This window comes from Dissoconium aciculare, assembly GCF_010015565.1.
Source record: "Dissoconium aciculare CBS 342.82 unplaced genomic scaffold K489scaffold_8, whole genome shotgun sequence".
Lineage (NCBI taxonomy): Eukaryota > Fungi > Ascomycota > Dothideomycetes > Mycosphaerellales > Dissoconiaceae > Dissoconium > Dissoconium aciculare.
The window spans coordinates 644,388-662,339 of NW_022984958.1; the positions used below are offsets into that span (position 1 = coordinate 644,388).

The 17,952-nt window shown below is 53.9% G+C and overlaps 6 protein-coding genes and 1 non-coding gene across 7 annotated transcripts; 4 read left to right on the plus strand and 3 right to left on the minus strand.

Annotated features, from left to right (window-relative positions):
* Positions 1-127: 127 nt before the first annotated feature.
* Positions 128-1,608, plus strand: K489DRAFT_371587 (FMN-linked oxidoreductase; the record flags this gene model as incomplete). The annotated part of the gene is made up of 3 exons (XM_033603248.1): positions 128-548; positions 602-891; positions 946-1,608. 3 exons carry the CDS (start codon positions 128-130, stop codon positions 1,606-1,608), a joined length of 1,374 nt encoding a protein of 457 aa, XP_033458630.1.
* A 940-nt stretch (positions 1,609-2,548) lies between these two features.
* K489DRAFT_411045 (heterokaryon incompatibility Het-C) lies at positions 2,549-4,888 on the plus strand (the record flags this gene model as incomplete). The annotated part of the gene is made up of 3 exons (XM_033607772.1): positions 2,549-3,196; positions 3,251-3,449; positions 3,507-4,888. 3 exons carry the CDS (start codon positions 2,549-2,551, stop codon positions 4,886-4,888), a joined length of 2,229 nt encoding a protein of 742 aa, XP_033458631.1.
* Positions 4,889-5,984: 1,096 nt separating this feature from the next.
* K489DRAFT_381589 (bifunctional carbamoylphosphate synthetase/aspartate transcarbamylase) lies at positions 5,985-12,387 on the plus strand. The gene is made up of 3 exons (XM_033605162.1): positions 5,985-7,123; positions 7,191-12,037; positions 12,093-12,387. Exons 1-3 carry the CDS (start codon positions 6,409-6,411, stop codon positions 12,147-12,149), a joined length of 5,619 nt encoding a protein of 1,872 aa, XP_033458632.1. The 5' UTR covers positions 5,985-6,408; the 3' UTR covers positions 12,150-12,387.
* A 287-nt stretch (positions 12,388-12,674) lies between these two features.
* On the minus strand, positions 12,675-12,791 carry K489DRAFT_t36. Its single transcript has one exon. It is a non-coding gene; the product is annotated as a tRNA-Ile (tRNA).
* Positions 12,792-13,296: 505 nt separating this feature from the next.
* On the plus strand, positions 13,297-14,906 carry K489DRAFT_381590 (nucleoside hydrolase). The gene has a single exon (XM_033605163.1). The coding sequence runs from the start codon at positions 13,426-13,428 to the stop codon at positions 14,578-14,580; it is 1,155 nt and encodes a 384-aa protein (XP_033458633.1). The 5' UTR covers positions 13,297-13,425; the 3' UTR covers positions 14,581-14,906.
* Positions 14,907-14,924: 18 nt separating this feature from the next.
* Positions 14,925-16,206, minus strand: K489DRAFT_389482 (oxidative stress survival, Svf1-like protein; the record flags this gene model as incomplete). Its single annotated transcript, XM_033606512.1, has 3 exons — positions 14,925-15,382; positions 15,454-15,878; positions 15,980-16,206. The coding sequence occupies 3 exons, from the start codon at positions 16,204-16,206 to the stop codon at positions 14,925-14,927; spliced, it is 1,110 nt and encodes a 369-aa protein (XP_033458634.1).
* Positions 16,207-16,400: 194 nt separating this feature from the next.
* On the minus strand, positions 16,401-17,133 carry K489DRAFT_251690 (uncharacterized protein). Its single transcript, XM_033599962.1, has one exon. It carries the CDS (start codon positions 17,016-17,018, stop codon positions 16,632-16,634), a length of 387 nt encoding a protein of 128 aa, XP_033458635.1. The 5' UTR covers positions 17,019-17,133; the 3' UTR covers positions 16,401-16,631.
* Between the last annotated feature and the right edge of the window lie 819 nt (positions 17,134-17,952).

The window sequence follows — 17,952 nt, forward strand, 5'->3', positions numbered from 1 at the left end:
CTTTTTTTTCAGCCTTGCCGTGACAATATCATCCCATAGAGAGTAGCCCGCAGGTTTCGCCGCGCTGTGGATTCGATCCAACTTGGAAGACGCTCAAAACACGAGATAGATCGCAAGATCACAAGACATGGCGGAGAATCATCGCGCTGAAGCCGTCGAGGGCCTCTCGTTCTTCGCGCCCAAGCATGCACAGTCACCAGGCACACCTGCTTCTCCCGATGACAAAGTGCCTACCCTCTTTGCACCACTCACCATACGAGGATCGACCTTGAAGAATCGAATCGTCGTCGCTCCCATGTGCCAGTACTCTTGCGCGGAGGCCGGACCGTCCGTCGGCGCACTGACTCCGTATCACGTCGCCACGCTGGGCCATTACGCACTCAAGGGAGCAGCGCTCGTTTTCATCGAAGCGTCAGGCGTTCAGCCCAACGGCCGCATTTCCCCTCACTGTCCTGGTATTTGGAGCGACAGTCAAATCCCCGGCATCTCGAACGTCGCGGAGATCTGTCACAGCCAGGGCGCTCTAGTTGGATTGCAGCTGGCGCATGGTGAGCGCTCTCTGATAACTTCCGAGTGATACATTGCGGCTAACACGGGGCAGCCGGGCGAAAGGGTAGTACAGCAGCCCAATACGTCTGCGCCAGTCATCGTAAGCCAAGTCTTCGAGCGTCGAAGGAGGCTGGTGGCTGGCCTGAAAATGTCGTTGGCCCCTCTGGCGGCGACGAGCACAGCTGGGACGGCAAGCGTGACGATGATCCTGAGGGGGGATTCTATGCTCCACGAGCTCTGAGTGAGTCAGAGATACAAGATCTGGTCAAAGATTGGGCGCAAGCAGCAAAACGTGCCGTCCGGGCAGGGGTGGACGTGATCGAGATTCATGGTGCACATGGAGTAAGCTGAGTTTTTCTGACTGTCTGATATTGTGTGCTAATCGTTGCCGTACAGTATTTAATCCATCAATTCTTGAGTCCTGTTACCAATCGCCGAACCGATAAATATGGAGGATCGTTCGAGAATCGAACGCGCATTCTCATTGAGGTCATCAAGGCGGTCCGAGCTGCAATTCCAGACGAAACTCCTCTGTTCCTTCGGCTGAGTGCAACAGAATGGCTGGAGGACACCGACCTCGCCAAGCAGTATGGCAGCTGGGATCTCGAGAGCACGATCCAGCTCGCGAAGATTGTGGCAGATCTCGGCATTGATCTTCTCGACGTTTCCAGTGGTGGCAACCACCCTCAACAGCAGGCCAATCTGTTCAGCAATCTCAAATCTGGTTCATTGGATTATCAGACGAAGCTCGCTGCACAGATTCGACGAGAATTACGCGCCGCCAACAAGAATATGCTGATCGGTGCCGTCGGTCTAATCACCGAGGCGGATCAGGCTCGAGATCTCCTTGAGCCCGCCAGCGTGACCATCAGCGAGGAAGCAGCGGCCGCCAAGCAAATCACCGACACGACCGAAGGCAAAGAGCCGTCTGCTGACCTCATCCTGGTTGCGCGACAGTTTATGAGAGAGCCAGAGTGGGTATTGAAAGTCGCATGGAAGCTGGGAGTGGACATTGCTTGGCCCAGTCAATTCCTTCGTGTACGTTTCCCAAAATTGTGAGGGATCACGAGAAAGAAATGAGGGCTTGCAATCCAGACAAGAGGACAACAAATAGATCGAACTACAGCGATGATTTCATGATGGTTATATCGCAATGGCTCTGCTGCGATTGATACAAGCACATTTGGTCCGCCATGGATGGGTCAAACGACGTCCGCGTGTTACAAGCCCGGATCATCAGGTGTGTTTGTGAGGAGTATCTTAATCTCACACGAGGGTGATGATCATAACCCTTATCATGCCTATGGAAAGAGGAACGACGTCATTGGTAAAATTTTGGGGCCGCGGGGAATGACCCCGCCTATATACGTCAGGGTCCAGAATGTCATCAATCGCATGTGAAATTCGTCGAACAGCTGCATTCTGCTGTTGAGTATGAGGCACAGTCAAAAGGAAACCGGCGGCACTTGCTATACACTCCAGCCTCCAGCCTGCTCGAAATTGATGGAAATGCCCTGCTGAGATGTTTGCTGGCCGCTTGTGAGCTATTGTAGGGCAGATCGTCAGAGCAATGGCAATGCCGATGCGTATGTGGTACTGTATCCGCACCCGTGCACCGATAGAGAGGCTTCAGGTGGTGCTCTGTTGTACACCTGGGCAATAGGTAATGCACATTGCTAGTCGCAATCCCACAAATCTACGAGGCATGCCTTTTTCGATAATATTGGAATGGAGAGTTCAATTCAAGGGTCTAGATCTCCAGGGCTCGCTACCATCATACCTGCGTGGTTGAGTCCCTGGGCAGGAAGGAGTAGTGTGATAAAATTAAAGAGCTCACCGGGAGCAGCTAGTGTCAGCAATACAACATCGTCTAGTATGCAACTCTGGAGGTGCGCGTTACGAGGAACCCGTCATCAACCTTCACACTTCTTACACGTCTTGACTTCTTGATCACCAAACAACGTTGTCCTGGCGTTACCATCGTGAGAAACTCGTCAGCATGACACAAAATTCTACCCTTCTTCTGGTCTGCCTCCTGGCGCTCGTGTTCATCCCTTCGGTCAGCGCATTCGGTGCTGGCAACATCGCATCAGTCTCGAACATAGAAGGTCACAATTGGCGACATGGCGACATCGAAGATCTCCTGGCCACAGTGGCATTTATCAAAGGACACAAGTGGACCAGCATGATGGTCAAGCGAGTCTACTTTGGCAATTGGCTTCGCGATTATAGCCAGGCTGTCGACGTCGGTACCTTGAAAGGTGTTCAGGCCGACACCATCCGAGTCCTGATCTGGGTCCTGGCTTTCATGAGCTTTGGCTACGCCACCGAAGAATTCGAGGTGACCGCCGAGAGGCTCGGAGTTTACCGTCCAGAAGAGCACATTGACAACCCCAAGGATTACGCCGATAACGTAGATGCTAGGAAATTTGATGCGCGGTTGCGCGGACCTATCCAGCCCATTGAGCTGGCCATCGACCCGAACACCGGCATGAAGAACTACATTGCCAACGAGCAGGGAGGCTGGGCGACATCGGTGGGATACATAAAGTACAGCTTCGCTCGCAGCATCCACTTCGGTCGCTTGTATACCCATGGCGCGAATAAAGGACGGGAGGAAGATCTTTGCGAAGCTCTGCGATGTCTGGTATGAGTAGTCGACCATGCGACATCAAATGAACGGGACTGACAGATAATGCAGGGTCAAGGATTGCACTGTGTTGAGGATTTTGGTGCTCACTCGAACTACGTCGAGCTTGCTCTTCGCGAGCTTGGATACAACAATGTTTTCCCGCATGTCGGAGCCCAGAGCATGATCAACCTTCGTGGCAAGCGAGTGTTTCCGCTTGTGACTGGTACTTTCGGTGGAGTCGACTTTCTACACTCTGTTCTCGGTGAAGGTAACACTCAGCAATCTGTACAATTGTTTGACACATAGCTAACACTTGAATGCGCAGTAACCGATCATGTTACTCAGACAGAGGTGAACCAGTCGGAAGTGGACCAATTGAATGCAGCGCTCAACAACGCAAGTGCATCTCAAAACCGTGGCTTCGGAGATTCCTCGAGCAGAGCATCCCCGCTCACAGATTTGCTTGCTTCCATTCCCGGCACTGGCGGTTTGATCCAAGAAGCAATCAGCCTGCAAGCGGCCTCTGACGCCCAAGCCGCCGAGAACACGCGCGCAGAGCAGAGTCGAGGCGCCGACAACGCCTACGTGCCGTACGATGGCAACTTCAATCGTACACGCGCAGATGCTGGAGGCAGTAACTTCGCTGCACCGCCCGGTTCTCAGGGTGGACCACCGGGCCCTGGTATCCCGGGACTGAGCACAAATATCGACCCTCAAGCGGCAGTCGCCAAAATTTATCCGATCTTGGCTTTCCGTGACAAGGTTGTGCGCTCCATCGCTAGTATCGTCAGCAAGATCCCGGGCTTGGAGAGGGTGATCGAAACCATCTCCGAGAAGGTAACACTATTCGTCCTCGGCTTGCTGGCACCCTTCGTAAAACCCATCATCGCGACTGCTTCAAACGCACTGAAGACCGGCAGTGGAACAGTTGTCGATGCCAGTGCCAAGCAGCAATACCTGGTATGGACCGACCCAACGAGTACAGATCCCACACACAGCATGTTATCAAAGGACCACTTCAGCAACGTCCTCAACTCACCAGCCGGGCAAATTGCTGGCGCCATGCTCAAATATGTAGCGCCTCGTGTTGTCTATGGGTGGGATCATCCTGAAGTGCCCGAGAGTGATATCCTCAACGACATCAGTCGCTGTTTCCACCACCCGGCAATTCGAGACAACAACCTTGAAATACACCGATCGATGTACAGCGTCGTCGAAAAATGGGCGCACTCCAGACCGATCGATGGCAAGGATCTCAACAGCGTGCTCAGCTCGGACAGTGTGCGTGCTGGCAAGAACCACATTGTTGCAAACATGCAGCAGAGCCTCCAGCCGCTGTCGCAGAACATCCAGAGTGGCTTCCAACCATTGACGTCAAGTCTACAGGGCATCATGGGCGGTGGCACCTCCAGTCACAGCCACACCGCGGGCGGCGTCTTTAACATGCTGTCTGGCTTCACCGGGAAACGCGAACTTGGCCCAGAGGATTTCGAACCTACCCAGCACGGACAGTCTGCTTCTGGGTACGGCGGTGGCCCATCTCAGACGTATGAGAACCCATCATGTGGACAGCAGCCACAACAATACAACTATGGTGGAGGCGAGCAGGGAGGATATGGACAGCAGGGTGGCTATCAACAAGGTGGTTATCCAGGCAACAGCGGGCAGCAAGACTACCCCGGCAGTGGTGGCTACGGCAGGTACTGATTTTAGATACATTGAGCACGGCGGCGTCGAGGCGCTTGTAGAAAGGGAAAATATTTTCCTTGGTAGCTGTAGCTGTAGCGCGGGAAGCTGTGCTTTTTCGACATGAGTTCTGTTCAAGAGACTGTTGGTGTATATTTTTTTTCAATTCCAAACTTGACAAGAGTTTTGTCTCCTCTGGACATCGATCGGATCCCGGCTATCGTCTGACGAATTCATCTCACACCGTATGTGTTTTTGCAATCCTGTCGTTACAGGCGGTGAACGAGTGATCACGGACGATTGAATCATTAGAGTGCACCAGATGGGAGAGAAAGTTTCGTAGTGACGTCGCCCTCGCATGATGGTCGCGTGCCGCACGGACAGGCAAGAGATCCCTGGCTCTCCACTGGTGCGGGACGAGGTGAACATCCCACAATTCATCGCACGAGGAGACTGGCAGAGAATGGGAATTTCAGATGCCGTGGGCATTGAATATGTCGAGCCAGAGCAGAGACTATATGGTTGGAGGGTATCGCAGTGGTGAATTTGTGAGATGGCTCAACACGTTTGAGACTTCATTTATCGATGTCCAGCTCGATTATATATCCCTGTGGGCTACTTCCCAGGGATTGGCCCAGGCGAGTGTGGAGTAAGAAAAGTCCATGCCGATGTGCAGCAGCAGCAGCAGCAGCAGCTAGAGTCGGAAGCGCGACGCCGTGTGGCCATGCCTTTCTTTGGTCTACTACTTACTATACACAGCAAGAACACTGGAGAAAAAAGCTTCACGATCACGGGAGAGTATTTATTAAGCCAATGTTGCTCGACATCACCATGACCTGACCAGTGTATGAAGCAGCAGTGCACGCCTCGTCGTCGGTCTAGATGCTCGCACTCGCACTCTTGTATGGTATCCTGTTGCCATTGAGTAAGAGAAAGAAATTTTGGAGTCTTGGTTGACAGGCACACAGGGTACATACATTACACCTGCAGTCTTCACAGTCCGATATGCACAAATCCCACGTTGGTGGAGAGAGGGAGACAGACGAGGTGGTCAGAGCTTCTCGTGCTTAAGGTACATTTTCTCGATCTGGAACCGACCTGACCTTGCGAAGTGACGGAAAAATACCCTTGCGGCTTGAAGGCATTGGTGGAGGAGGACTACTGCTGAACAAACACCACTATCTCCACTAGTAGTACCATGCTATAGGCCAGAAGAAAAAAAAATGAGCGGGCGGCAGAGCAGCGAAAGGGCCCATTCTGCGGGAAGAAGAAAAGTTTACCCCAAAGGCTGCGTCAGGGCCCCCCATCAAATCATTACCCAGAGCGTCCATGGTAGAGAGGCAGTCTCTCGGTTCAGACACCACGACCGCCGCCATATCTAGTAGAGTTTTCCTTCTTCTGCCTCTCTCTCTCCTCTCTTTTGCTCTTTCTATATCAACCTTCAACCAGTTGATCCACCCTCGTTTGTGTCTCCAGCAAACACATCTCTTGTACTCCTCCATTGACGGTCTCGCTTGCAGACCACAGAGAGGATTTTCGTCATGTCGAGCCAGGAGAACGGGCCCATGATGGCCCTTGAGGTCAAGAATGGCAACGACGCCATTCGTTTCTGCGAAGGGCAGAGCTTCGGTGCTCCACGCAGCGTTGCCGGTGAATTGGTCTTCCAGACCGGCCTGGTTGGTTACCCAGAGTCCATCACCGACCCTTCATATCGAGGCCAGATCCTTGTCATTACCTTCCCGCTCGTGGGAAACTACGGTGTCCCTCCCCGAGAGGACCGTGACGCCATCCTCAACGATCTGCCCGCTCACTTCGAAGCCGCCGAGATTCACATTGCAGGTTTGATCGTCGCCTCATACTGCGGCGAAGATTACTCCCACCACCTAGCCAGCTCTTCATTGGGTCAATGGCTCAAGCAGCAAAACGTCCCGGCCGTGTGCGGTGTCGACACTCGAGCCTTGACGAAGAAGATCAGAGAAAAAGGAAGCATGTTGGGACGCCTGCTTCTGCAGACGGGCACCAAGCGTATACTGAGCACCGCCAACACCCAGAGCGGAGCCATGACGCCGAATGGCTCGGGCACGCCAGCGGTGACACCCGGAGTAAATCTGGGAGCTGTCAACACTGCGCTGACACCTGCCGCTCGCCTGGCGGGAGCCAACGGTGCCGCTGGATACTTCAGCAAGTCCATCGAAGTTCCCGTCTACGAGGAGATCGAATGGTTCGACCCAAACACCAAAAACTTGGTTGCTGACGGTAAGCGTGCCTTGCCTATATTATTCTCCCATAGTAGTAGTCTGCAGAATCTGATATTTTCTCTCAGTCTCAATTTCCAAACCCAAAATTTACTCCCCCAGCCCGTCGATTGCGTTGCATCATCCGTCTGGTAGACCTGTTCGTGTTGTATGCGTTGATGTTGGTCTCAAATACAATCAATTGCGATGTCTCATCAACCGCGGAGTCGAGGTCGAGGTCGTGCCTTGGAACTACGATTTCCCAAAGCTGGCCGGCAAGGAATACGACGGTCTCTTCATCTCCAACGGCCCAGGTGATCCAGCGATCATGGCCGAGACGGTCGCACACATCAAGGCAACACTGGAGGAAGCTCGAGTGCCCATCTTCGGCATTTGTCTTGGACATCAATTGCTTGCCCGCGCAGCCGGCGCCGGCACTGTCAAGATGAAGTTCGGTAACCGTGGACACAACATTCCCTGCACAAGTTTGCTCTCGGGCAAGTGTTACATCACCTCGCAGAACCACGGTTACGCCGTCGATGTCGCGACCCTCAAGGACGGCTGGGACGAGCTCTTCGTCAATGCCAACGACAACAGCAACGAAGGTATCCGGCACGTCTCACGACCATACTTCAGTGTGCAATTTCACCCCGAAAGCAACCCCGGACCTCGAGACACAGAATTCCTCTTCGATGTCTTCATTGACACAATTGTGAAGACGATCAAGGACCCCAGCAACATGCAGAAGCCCGTCACCTTCCCTGGTGGTGATATTCGAGACAACGAAGCTGCTGCACCCCGAGTCAACGTGAAGAAGGTGCTCGTCTTGGGTAGCGGTGGTCTCAGTATCGGTCAGGCAGGAGAGTTCGACTACTCCGGAAGTCAAGCCATCAAGGCTTTGAAAGAGGAGGGCATTTACACAATTCTCATCAACCCGAACATCGCCACCATTCAAACCTCCAGAGGTCTTGCAGACAGGGTATACTTCCTCCCAGTCAATGCGGAGTTTGTGCGCAAGGTCATCAAGGCGGAGAACCCAGACGCCATCTACTGTACTTTCGGTGGACAGACGGCTCTCAAGGTCGGAATCGAGCTCAAGGATGAGTTCGAGGCGCTCGGCGTCAAAGTCTTGGGAACACCAATCGACACTATAATCACTACCGAGGATCGTGAGCTGTTCGCCCGAAGCATGGACTCGATCGGTGCGCCTGTCGCGAACTCGAAATCGGCCAACAACATCACTGAAGCTGTCGAGGCTGTCGAGTCCATCGGATACCCCGTCATCGTTCGAGCCGCTTTCGCTCTCGGTGGTCTGGGTAGTGGATTCGCGGACAACAAGGAGCAGCTTCTCGAGATTTGCAACCGTGCCTTTTCGGTCAGTCCCCAAGTGCTCATCGAGCGCAGCATGAAGGGCTGGAAAGAAATCGAGTACGAGGTTGTCCGTGACGCTCAGGACAACTGCATCACTGTGTGCAACATGGAAAACTTCGATCCTCTCGGAATCCACACCGGTGACTCGGTCGTCGTGGCGCCATCTCAAACTCTGTCCGACGAAGACTACAACATGCTCCGTACCTGCGCTGTCCGTGTGATTCGTCACCTCGGCGTTGTCGGAGAGTGCAACATTCAATATGCTCTGAACCCCAATAGCCGCGAGTTCTGCATCATCGAAGTTAACGCCCGTCTTTCGAGATCCTCTGCATTGGCATCCAAGGCGACAGGTTATCCTCTTGCATTCGTCGCCGCCAAGCTGGGTCTCAACATTCCTCTTAACAAGATCAAGAACTCGGTCACCAAGGTGACTTGTGCCTGTTTCGAGCCCTCGCTTGATTACGTTGTTGTCAAGATTCCTCGATGGGATCTCAAGAAGTTCCGCCGTGTCTCAACCCTGTTGGGCTCTTCTATGAAGAGTGTTGGAGAGGTTATGGCTATCGGTCGAACCTTTGAGGAAGCTCTGCAAAAGGCTATTCGTTCAGTCGACCCAAGCAATCTCGGATTCCACCAAACCTCTCAAGACACCCTCGTCACTTTGGACCAGGAACTCCAGACTCCCTCCGACCAGCGCATGTTTGCGCTCGCAAACGCCATGCACAGCGGTTACACTGTTGATAAGATCTGGGAGCTGACAAACATCGACAAGTGGTTCCTCCGTAAGCTCAAGAAACTCAGCGACTTTGGTCATCTCATGTCTGATTACACTGTCGATAACATCCCCACTCCGCTCTTCCGACAAGCCAAGGAGATGGGTTTCTCCGACAAGCAACTGTCTCTGTTCTGGGACTCGAACGAGCAGCATGTTCGACGCGCCCGTCTTGAGGCCAACATTGTGCCATGGGTGAAGCAGATCGATACCGTTGCTGCGGAGTTCCCCGCTTTTACCAACTACCTCTACCTCACCTACAACGCAAGCGAACACGACATCAAGTTCGAGGATCGTGGCGTTATGGTCTTGGGTTCTGGTGTATACCGTATCGGATCTTCTGTCGAATTCGATTGGTGCTCTGTCCGCGCCGTCAGGACGCTCCGAGAGAGCGGACACAAGACTGTCATGGTCAACTTCAACCCCGAATGTGTCTCCACCGACTTCGACGAGGTCGACCGCTTGTACTTTGAGAACATCACCATGGAGACTGTCCTTGACATTTACCAGTTCGAGAATGCAAGCGGTGTGATCGTTTCCATGGGTGGTCAGATCCCGAACAACATCGCCCTGCCACTGTTCCGTGCCAACGTCAAGATTCTTGGAACTTCACCAGAGGACATTGACAAGGCCGAGAATCGATACAAGTTCTCCCGCCTGCTGGATCGCCTGGAGGTTGACCAGCCCGAGTGGAAGGAATTGACCAGCATCGAAGAGGCGAAGGAGTTCTGTAACAAGGTCAAGTACCCCGTGCTGGTCCGACCGTCATATGTGTTGTCTGGTGCTGCGATGAACACTGCATATTCAGAAGCGGATCTCGCTGGCTACCTCGCACAAGCCGTCGATGTCTCTAAGGATCATCCTGTCGTCATCACCAAGTACATCGAGCACGCCAAGGAGATCGAGATGGATGCTGTCGCCCGCAACGGCAAGATGATCGGTCACTTCATTTCTGAGCACGTCGAGAATGCAGGAGTGCACTCCGGTGATGCTACCTTGATCCACCCACCGCAAGACTTGGATCCCGAAACCATCCGCAAGATCGAGGATGCCACGCGGAAGATTGGTGACGCGCTCAATGTGACTGGTCCGTACAACATTCAGTTCATTGCCAAGAACAACGAGATCAAGGTGATCGAATGTAACGTTCGTGCGTCACGATCCTTCCCATTCGTCTCCAAGACCACTGGACTCGATCTCATCGAGATGGCGACCAAGGCGATTACTGGGACTCCTGTCCGCGAATACCCTCCCACCAACATGCCTTCCGATTTCGTCGCCGTGAAGGTCCCACAGTTCTCCTTCTCGCGATTGGCGGGTGCCGACCCTGTCACTGGTGTTGAGATGGCCTCAACTGGTGAAGTCGCATGTTTTGGTCGCACGAAGTTTGAAGCTTACATGAAGGGTCTCATCTCGACCGGGTTCCGACTTCCCAAGAAGAGCATTCTCCTGTCCATCGGATCGTTCAAGGACAAGCTGGAGATGCTCGAGCCAGTTCGCAAGCTCCACAACCTTGGTTTCAAGCTCTACGGTACTTTCGGCTCAGCTGATTTCTTCAAGGAGAACGACATTGATATTCAGTTCGTGGAAGACCTCAACTCGGGTGACCAAAAGGATGAGTACTCCCTCACTCACCTCCTCTCCACCGGATTGATCGACCTCTACATCAACTTGCCGTCCAACAACAAGTTCAGACGTCCGGCCAACTACATGAGCCGAGGTTACAAGACTCGTCGTATGGCTGTCGATTTTGACACACCGCTGGTGACTAATGTCAAGATCGCGAAGATCCTCATTGAAGGTCTTGCCCAGAAATACGACTTCAGCATCAGTTCTTTGGACAGTCAAGTCTTCAACCAGGTGCCTCTCGTTCCTGCTATCCTCCCGTCTGCAGGGCCCTCGCCATCCTTGCCCGATCTGCTCGCACAGTCGGCACTGAAGGGCAAAGACATCGTCTCCGTCAGGCAATTCACAAGGGATGACTTGCATCTGCTCTTCACCATCGCTGCCGAGATGCGCCTTCGCGTCGCCCGAGAGGGTGTCCTCGACGTGCTCAAGGGCCGGGTGCTGTGTTTGATGTTCTTCGAACCTTCAACCCGAACTTCATCCTCCTTCGATGCCGCCATGAAGCGCCTTGGTGGCGCCACTATCATGATCAACGAGTCCCAGTCAAGCACACAAAAGGGCGAGTCTCTCGAAGACACCATCCGCACCCTTGATCAATACGGCGATGCCATCGTGCTCCGTCATCCCGACAACGACAGCGCCGAGACCGCCGCACGCTATTCCGACCACCCCGTCATCAATGCTGGTAATGGCACTCGCGAGCACCCGACCCAGGCGTTGCTCGATCTGTTCACGATCCGTGAAGAGTTGGGTACCGTTAATGGCCTGACCATTACCTTCACCGGCGACCTCAAGAACGGCCGCACCGTCCACTCCCTGTGCGAGATTCTGAAGCACTACAACGTGACCATCCAACTCGCAGCTCCGGCATCGCTCGCCTTGCCCAGCAAGGTCCGCGCCGCGCTTTCCGCCCGAGGACAGCTTGGCACCGAGTCGGAGCGCCTCACCCAGGAGATGATCGCCAACACCGACGTCCTCTACTGCACTCGCGTGCAGAAGGAACGCTTCGAGGACCTCGCTGAGTACGAAGCCGTCAAGGACGAGCTCATCGTCAACGCCAAGACCCTTCGTGATGCGAAGAAGAACATGATTGTCATGCACCCGCTCCCGCGCAACATGGAGTTGCACAAAGACGTCGACGACGACCCGCGCGCAGCCTACTTCCGACAGGTAAGTCCCTCTTTCGTGATCTTGCCGGGGTCTGATGCTAACGATGTCACTACAGATGAAGTACGGCATGTTCGTCCGCATGGCCCTCTTGGCGCTCGTCATGGCACCGTAGAGGAAAGGTTCAATCGCTTCACGATGGGTGAGAGACCTCGAGATCGAATGCATAGCGATGGCGTTGGAAGAGTGCTTTGTTGTCCCGTCCAAAAGTACAATTTGATTAGCAAAAGAATGTATGATGATGAAATACGTATGACGATCAACCTGCTATGATATATCGCGACTCCTCGCGAACCACTGTAGCTCGTGGCGAATAGACATTGTAAAAGCGAGCGTGCAGGATGTGTCTAGTCAGCACGAAGACCAATTCTTCCATTCGCCTGATTGACTCCTGTATCTATCCTTGAACTAGCTTGGGGAGCGGAACTCCGATAGGCACAAGCACGCCCAATGTGGCACAGCAAAGCCTGAGAGCAAAAGTAATGATTCTCCCTCCACCTCAAGACGTGCAACTTTCGACCTGCTCTCACAAGCAAAAGCTAAACCTCACAGGAGGACAGATGTAAGCGCTCCGTCAAGCGGAAAGCAGGTTGCAGGTGTCAAGAAGATAGAACGATGTTATCCGAAGTGCAAAAAGTGATTCTCCTTGCGAGATTCGAACTCGCGACTTTCGCATAACCTCATGTAGGGCAAAGGCCATATTAGTCCCGTGGGGCAAATATAAGAACGACACGCTAAGCCACTGCGTCAAAGGAGAAAAGTTTTGGGTATCAAAGTTGTCACGTCTGACCACCACAATCAAGGAGCTGCGCAATTTGAATGTCGTATATATTGTGCAAAGTTATGCATGATGTCATGAGTCACTCAATGCGCGAATGCTTGCATGTCTCATTGGCATTGAGTGCGCGTTGGATATTCATTCAAGATGCCCGAAAATAATACATCGTCCATTCGTCTAGGATTTCAAGAACAAGCAGCGCGCGGAAATGCTTTGTGCTCTTGGCTCTGTCCCGAGTTGCGAGAGTGATGATGAACGATGATAGGCTTGAGATTGCGGCGGCCGTGTATCGTTACATCGGACGGCCACGCCAAGAGGTGATCCTCGCATCGTGAGACGCCCCGCCCAACTCCCAAGGCGCCGTTGGGTGCGCGGCAAGACCGGGGCGATGCCCGGGCGTGGGTTGGAGGCAGTTGCTTGTCCGGAGGAGACTCCCTAAAACGTGCAGCGCAGGGACTTTGCTTATCACGCCACAATGCACAAGCTTTCAGCCCTGAGAGGATCATTATCTGGTTCGCGAATTCGTTAGGTTCAAATACCGAACGTGGAACAAACTTTTGACTCTTCGAAGCGAACCTTGCTCTCCACAAACCTCTTGCATAGACATAGAACCATGTTTGTCAAATCATTGGCAATCGTCGCCGTCGCGGCGGTCGCGGCGGCGGTACCGACGACAGCTCCGTCATACCAGAACAAGAACGGCACCAAGTCGACGCGCCCCAAGGTCATCCTCGACAATGACTGGGGCACCACGGGCTTCATCCCCATCCTGCAAGCTCTCAAGGCCAACTGGGATGTCGTCGGGGTCGTGTCGGACACCGCGAACTCGTGGGCGTTGCAATGCGGGCTCCACGCGTTGGCCACGCTCGAGATAGGCAACCTGAGCTGCATCCCGGTGTACAAGGGCAGCGACTATCCCATCCTGAACACCCCCGAGCTGTTCCAGACCTGGGAGCTGGTGCACGGCGAGCTGCCGTGGCAAGGCGCCTTCGCCCCAGAGAACCTCACCAACGAGGCGCTCGGCAACGACCCGACCAGCGGCGACCCGAACCGCATCTCCAAGGCGGCCCTCTACGAAGGCTACCCCAACACGACCTTCGCGTCGAACACGCTGTCGGGCGCGGAGTTCATGGTGCAGCAGGTGCGCAAGTACCCCGGCGAGATCACCATCTACAGCGCGGGCGCGCTCACCAACATCGCGCTGGCCGTGCGGCTCGACCCGACGTTCGCGCGGAACACGCGCGGCCTGATCATCATGGGCGGCTACCTCGACGTGAACCTGCTGATGACGACGGGCAGCGTGCTGCTGGCGGACCTGCAGAGCGACATCAACCTGATCATCGACCCGGAGGGCAGCAAGATCGCGCTGGGGGCCGACTTCCCCAACATCACGGTCACGGGCAACGCCGCGAACCAGGTGATGAGCGACCAGGGCTTCCTGGACGAGATCCACCAGGTGCGGAACGCCTACACGGACCTGGTGCACAAGTACTACGGCACCATCTTCCCGTTCTGGGACGAGACGGCCGCGGCCATCATGGTCGACCCCAACATCGTCACCAACAGCACCGACTTCTACGTCGACGTCGACACCAGCTACGCCTCGCCCAGCTACGGCAACATCCGCGCCTACCAGAAGGCGCTGGCCCCCAAGGCGCAGACTCTGAGGAAGATCAAGTATCCCTTGAGCATCGACGGCGCCAAGCTGAAGGCGGCGATCAAGGCGAGTCTGCAGTACCCGCCGCAGATCTGCCCGAAGAAGGCGTGACGCGGACGAGATGGGGGTCGGCGGCGGCGATCCAGTGTGATGACCCGGCGATGCGTGTCTCATGAGACAATGACGTGCATGATACAGGCGTACGTAGGGATTCATGTGGGGCATGAATCTAGAAAATAAATAAATGCTCATGAACATATTTCTTTTCCCACGTTTCTTCCTTTACCATCGGATCGCAAGTGACGAATTCGTCTCACTTGAGCTATAACGCGTATCGTTATCGTTTCCGATCAAGCTATCTGTCACATTATGTCATAACATTTGCCAGTTCAACTCATACTTCAAGGTATAATGTAAATAAACCTCCGCTTCCCCTCCAGTGTCCATTGATTCGTCTATGAGATGAAAGTGGCCTCGATGAACGAAGGTCCCGTCTCCTGCGCTTGCTGGGTACCGGCGATGTTCAACGTCGACTCCGGGCCATATTGGTAGATGTAAGGCTGGGTGCCCGAGGCGCTGACGGCGATGTTCTTCACCAAAGTGGGCAGTTCTCCCATGATGTCGATGAGATCGAGACGGGTACCCACGGGACCGGTGCGGGTGGCGGTCGAGCCTGCACCGCCGATGATGAAGGTGGCGTCGGTGGGCACGGGAAGCTTGTTCTTCTTGTCGACCTGGGTGGCATCGTGCTTGACGCTGGTGGCGGGCGATGCGCCCGCGAAGAGGATCTCGCCGTCCTTGGCGACACCACCAACGCTGACCACGGTGTTTTCATAGGCGGGAGGGGTGATGAACTCCATCAAGATGGCGGAGTAGGTAGGGCCCTGGAAGGTGAAGAAGTTCCATCGCGAGGCTGTTGCAAGGACAACATCAGCGAATGCATTTGACGTCATTTCATCGAGCACCATGATATGTTGGACTTACCGGCAAAGTGTGGCTTCATCCCCTGGAGGGCGTAGGCGTACATGCCGCGACCCTTGACATCCACCACGGTGCCGTTGCCACTGATTGAACCGGTGACGGTGCAGCGAGGCCAGAAGTGGTGGACCATGCGACCCCACGGGGCGGCGGGATCGGTGCCAAAGGTGGTCGTGCCATTGGCTCCAACCTTGAAGCCTGGTGCAGCCTGTGTGAAGGTGAGGTCCGCGCTGACCTTGGTGTTTTGAGTCTTCAGGTGGTAGCTCTTGCCATCGGCGCTGATGGTGGCCGAGCTGTAGTCGCCCTTGAAGTCCGCCTTGTCGTCGGACCACGACCACGACTTGAGCTCATCGGTATCCCAAAGCACGACCTTGTCGCCCGCCTTTTTCGGGAAGATCTTGACGTTGACGGTGGTGGTCTTCTTCATGCCCCTGTAGGTGGACGAACACTTGCTGTCAGCACAAGCCATAGCCAGGAAACGGTCCCATGTGACGTCCGGGTCCTGAGATCCAAGCCCGAGGGGAACACGTACAACAAACTGCTGTATACAACCTGGAACATGCAGATCTGTCCGTCGTCGGTGAAGACGTAGAAGGTCTTGGTCTCGACATTGGTCTCCTCCAGCAGAGTCCACTTGTGATCATCGCGGGTAGTGAGGGTGTAAGGAGTAGCCGAGACCTGCTCGCCGACGGATTGCACGGCGGCAGCACCGTGCATCTCCTCCTTGAGGCCCAGTCCCTTGCGCGCCCAGTTCAACATGTTGCCGGTGGGAAATGTGATTGAGGTTGATGTACGAAGTTGTATGGAAGAAACGAAGTGGCGGTTCACAGGAAAGAGCGGGAGAGAAAGAGGAGATGGTGATTGTAAACTCGAGAGCGGTGACGGTAGCTGGCCAGGTGTAGATCAAACGGAGCGCCGAGCTAGAGCAGCAGCAGCAGCAGCATAAACTGGTGGGTGAGCTCTGGCGGCGGAACAGTGCGCGCACATATTAAGTCCTCCACTACCACTACCACTACCACTGATGAACTAGGCATTATTGTTTGGGAGAAACAGCGATCGACAGCGCGCGGTGCATTCTCTGACAGTGCGGGACATGCAAAGTGTGTGTGTATGTGTGTGTGTGTGTGTATGTACTCGGATTCTCCTCATCAATCTGCACGCCCGCATGTGTGAGCGAGTCCCTCCTACGACAAGGGAAGCGCAATGTGTACAGATAGATCTAAGGGTTTTAGTTTAGGTTGAGTACCCAGGTGGTATCTTAGACAGTCAGTCAGGGTCATCAAACAGGAGAAGAAAGATGCGCGTGATACATACCGCTGGAGTATGTACACCCATTTTTGGAGGCGAGGAAGAAAAAAGACACCCTGCAGGGTCCTGGAGAACTGGAGAACTGGAGAAAGCTTTCCCTCGATTGGGGACACACCCGCAGCACTCAACATCAACCCAGCACCAACATGGCAAGGCCGGCGCACAACCCGACCGAAACCATCTGCAGTCCGCAGGCTCCACCGAATGATTCCACTGATTCGATGCATCGCTACGGCGACAACACGCCGACGAAGCAGAGACATTGGAACTCATCATGCCGCTGAGCCCTTCGTGCGGTTGACTGACATCTGTATAGTAATACCAGGTCAGTATCTTTATCTCCAGTGGGGATGAATTTGTTGCAGAGGACGAGGGGCAATCTCCAACCGTCTCCCACTCTCATGAGATTGGGTGGGGTATCTGCAATGTGTTCCAGATAGGTTTCTTGTGGGATTAGGGTTGCCGATGCTGCCTTTCTTTACCCCGCTGCTGTATGATGCGGAGTAGTAATCTGCGAGACAGAGGACAGCAACATCCCTCAATGCCTCTCTGGACTTGCTTGATATCACGTATATACTCCGATGCAACACAGAAGAGGGGAGAAAGAACACGTATATACCTGGTGTATGCTTCGAATACAAAGGTTCGCGATTTATCCACATCGGGAAACAGAGGCGTTGGCGATCACCTCTTTTCAACAGAAATGCGGGGTTTACATAACGCGGGGAACCCCAACGCGGTCCATACCCCAACGCGGTCCAAGGCATCAAAGAGCATAGCATTCAACAATTGATTGCTCTACCAATTATTGTTGAAATACCTTCAAATTGAAAAACATGGTAGGTCAATACTAACTCTTATGATACACAGGTTCTTGCGTTATGGTCTGGACGGCCACACTTGCTACACTTTCTAATACGCTTCACGGGCCTCGGCATCTCCTCCTGGATTTGTGCTTCTACCTCCTCTTGTTCAACAACGTACTGCATTTCAGGAAAGGACAAGGCATTCTCTGTAGTGAATGCCTTCCTCTTCCTTGATTTGCGTATATGCATAGCCTTGTTTGCTTCTTCTAGGGCCACAACACGCGATTGAAGGATCGCAGCTGAAGTAGCCATTATCTGAGCTCCCTTGGTCAGCTGATCAAGCGCTTCATATATAGGCGTTGGAGAACTGCTTTGATGCCTTTTAAGCCTT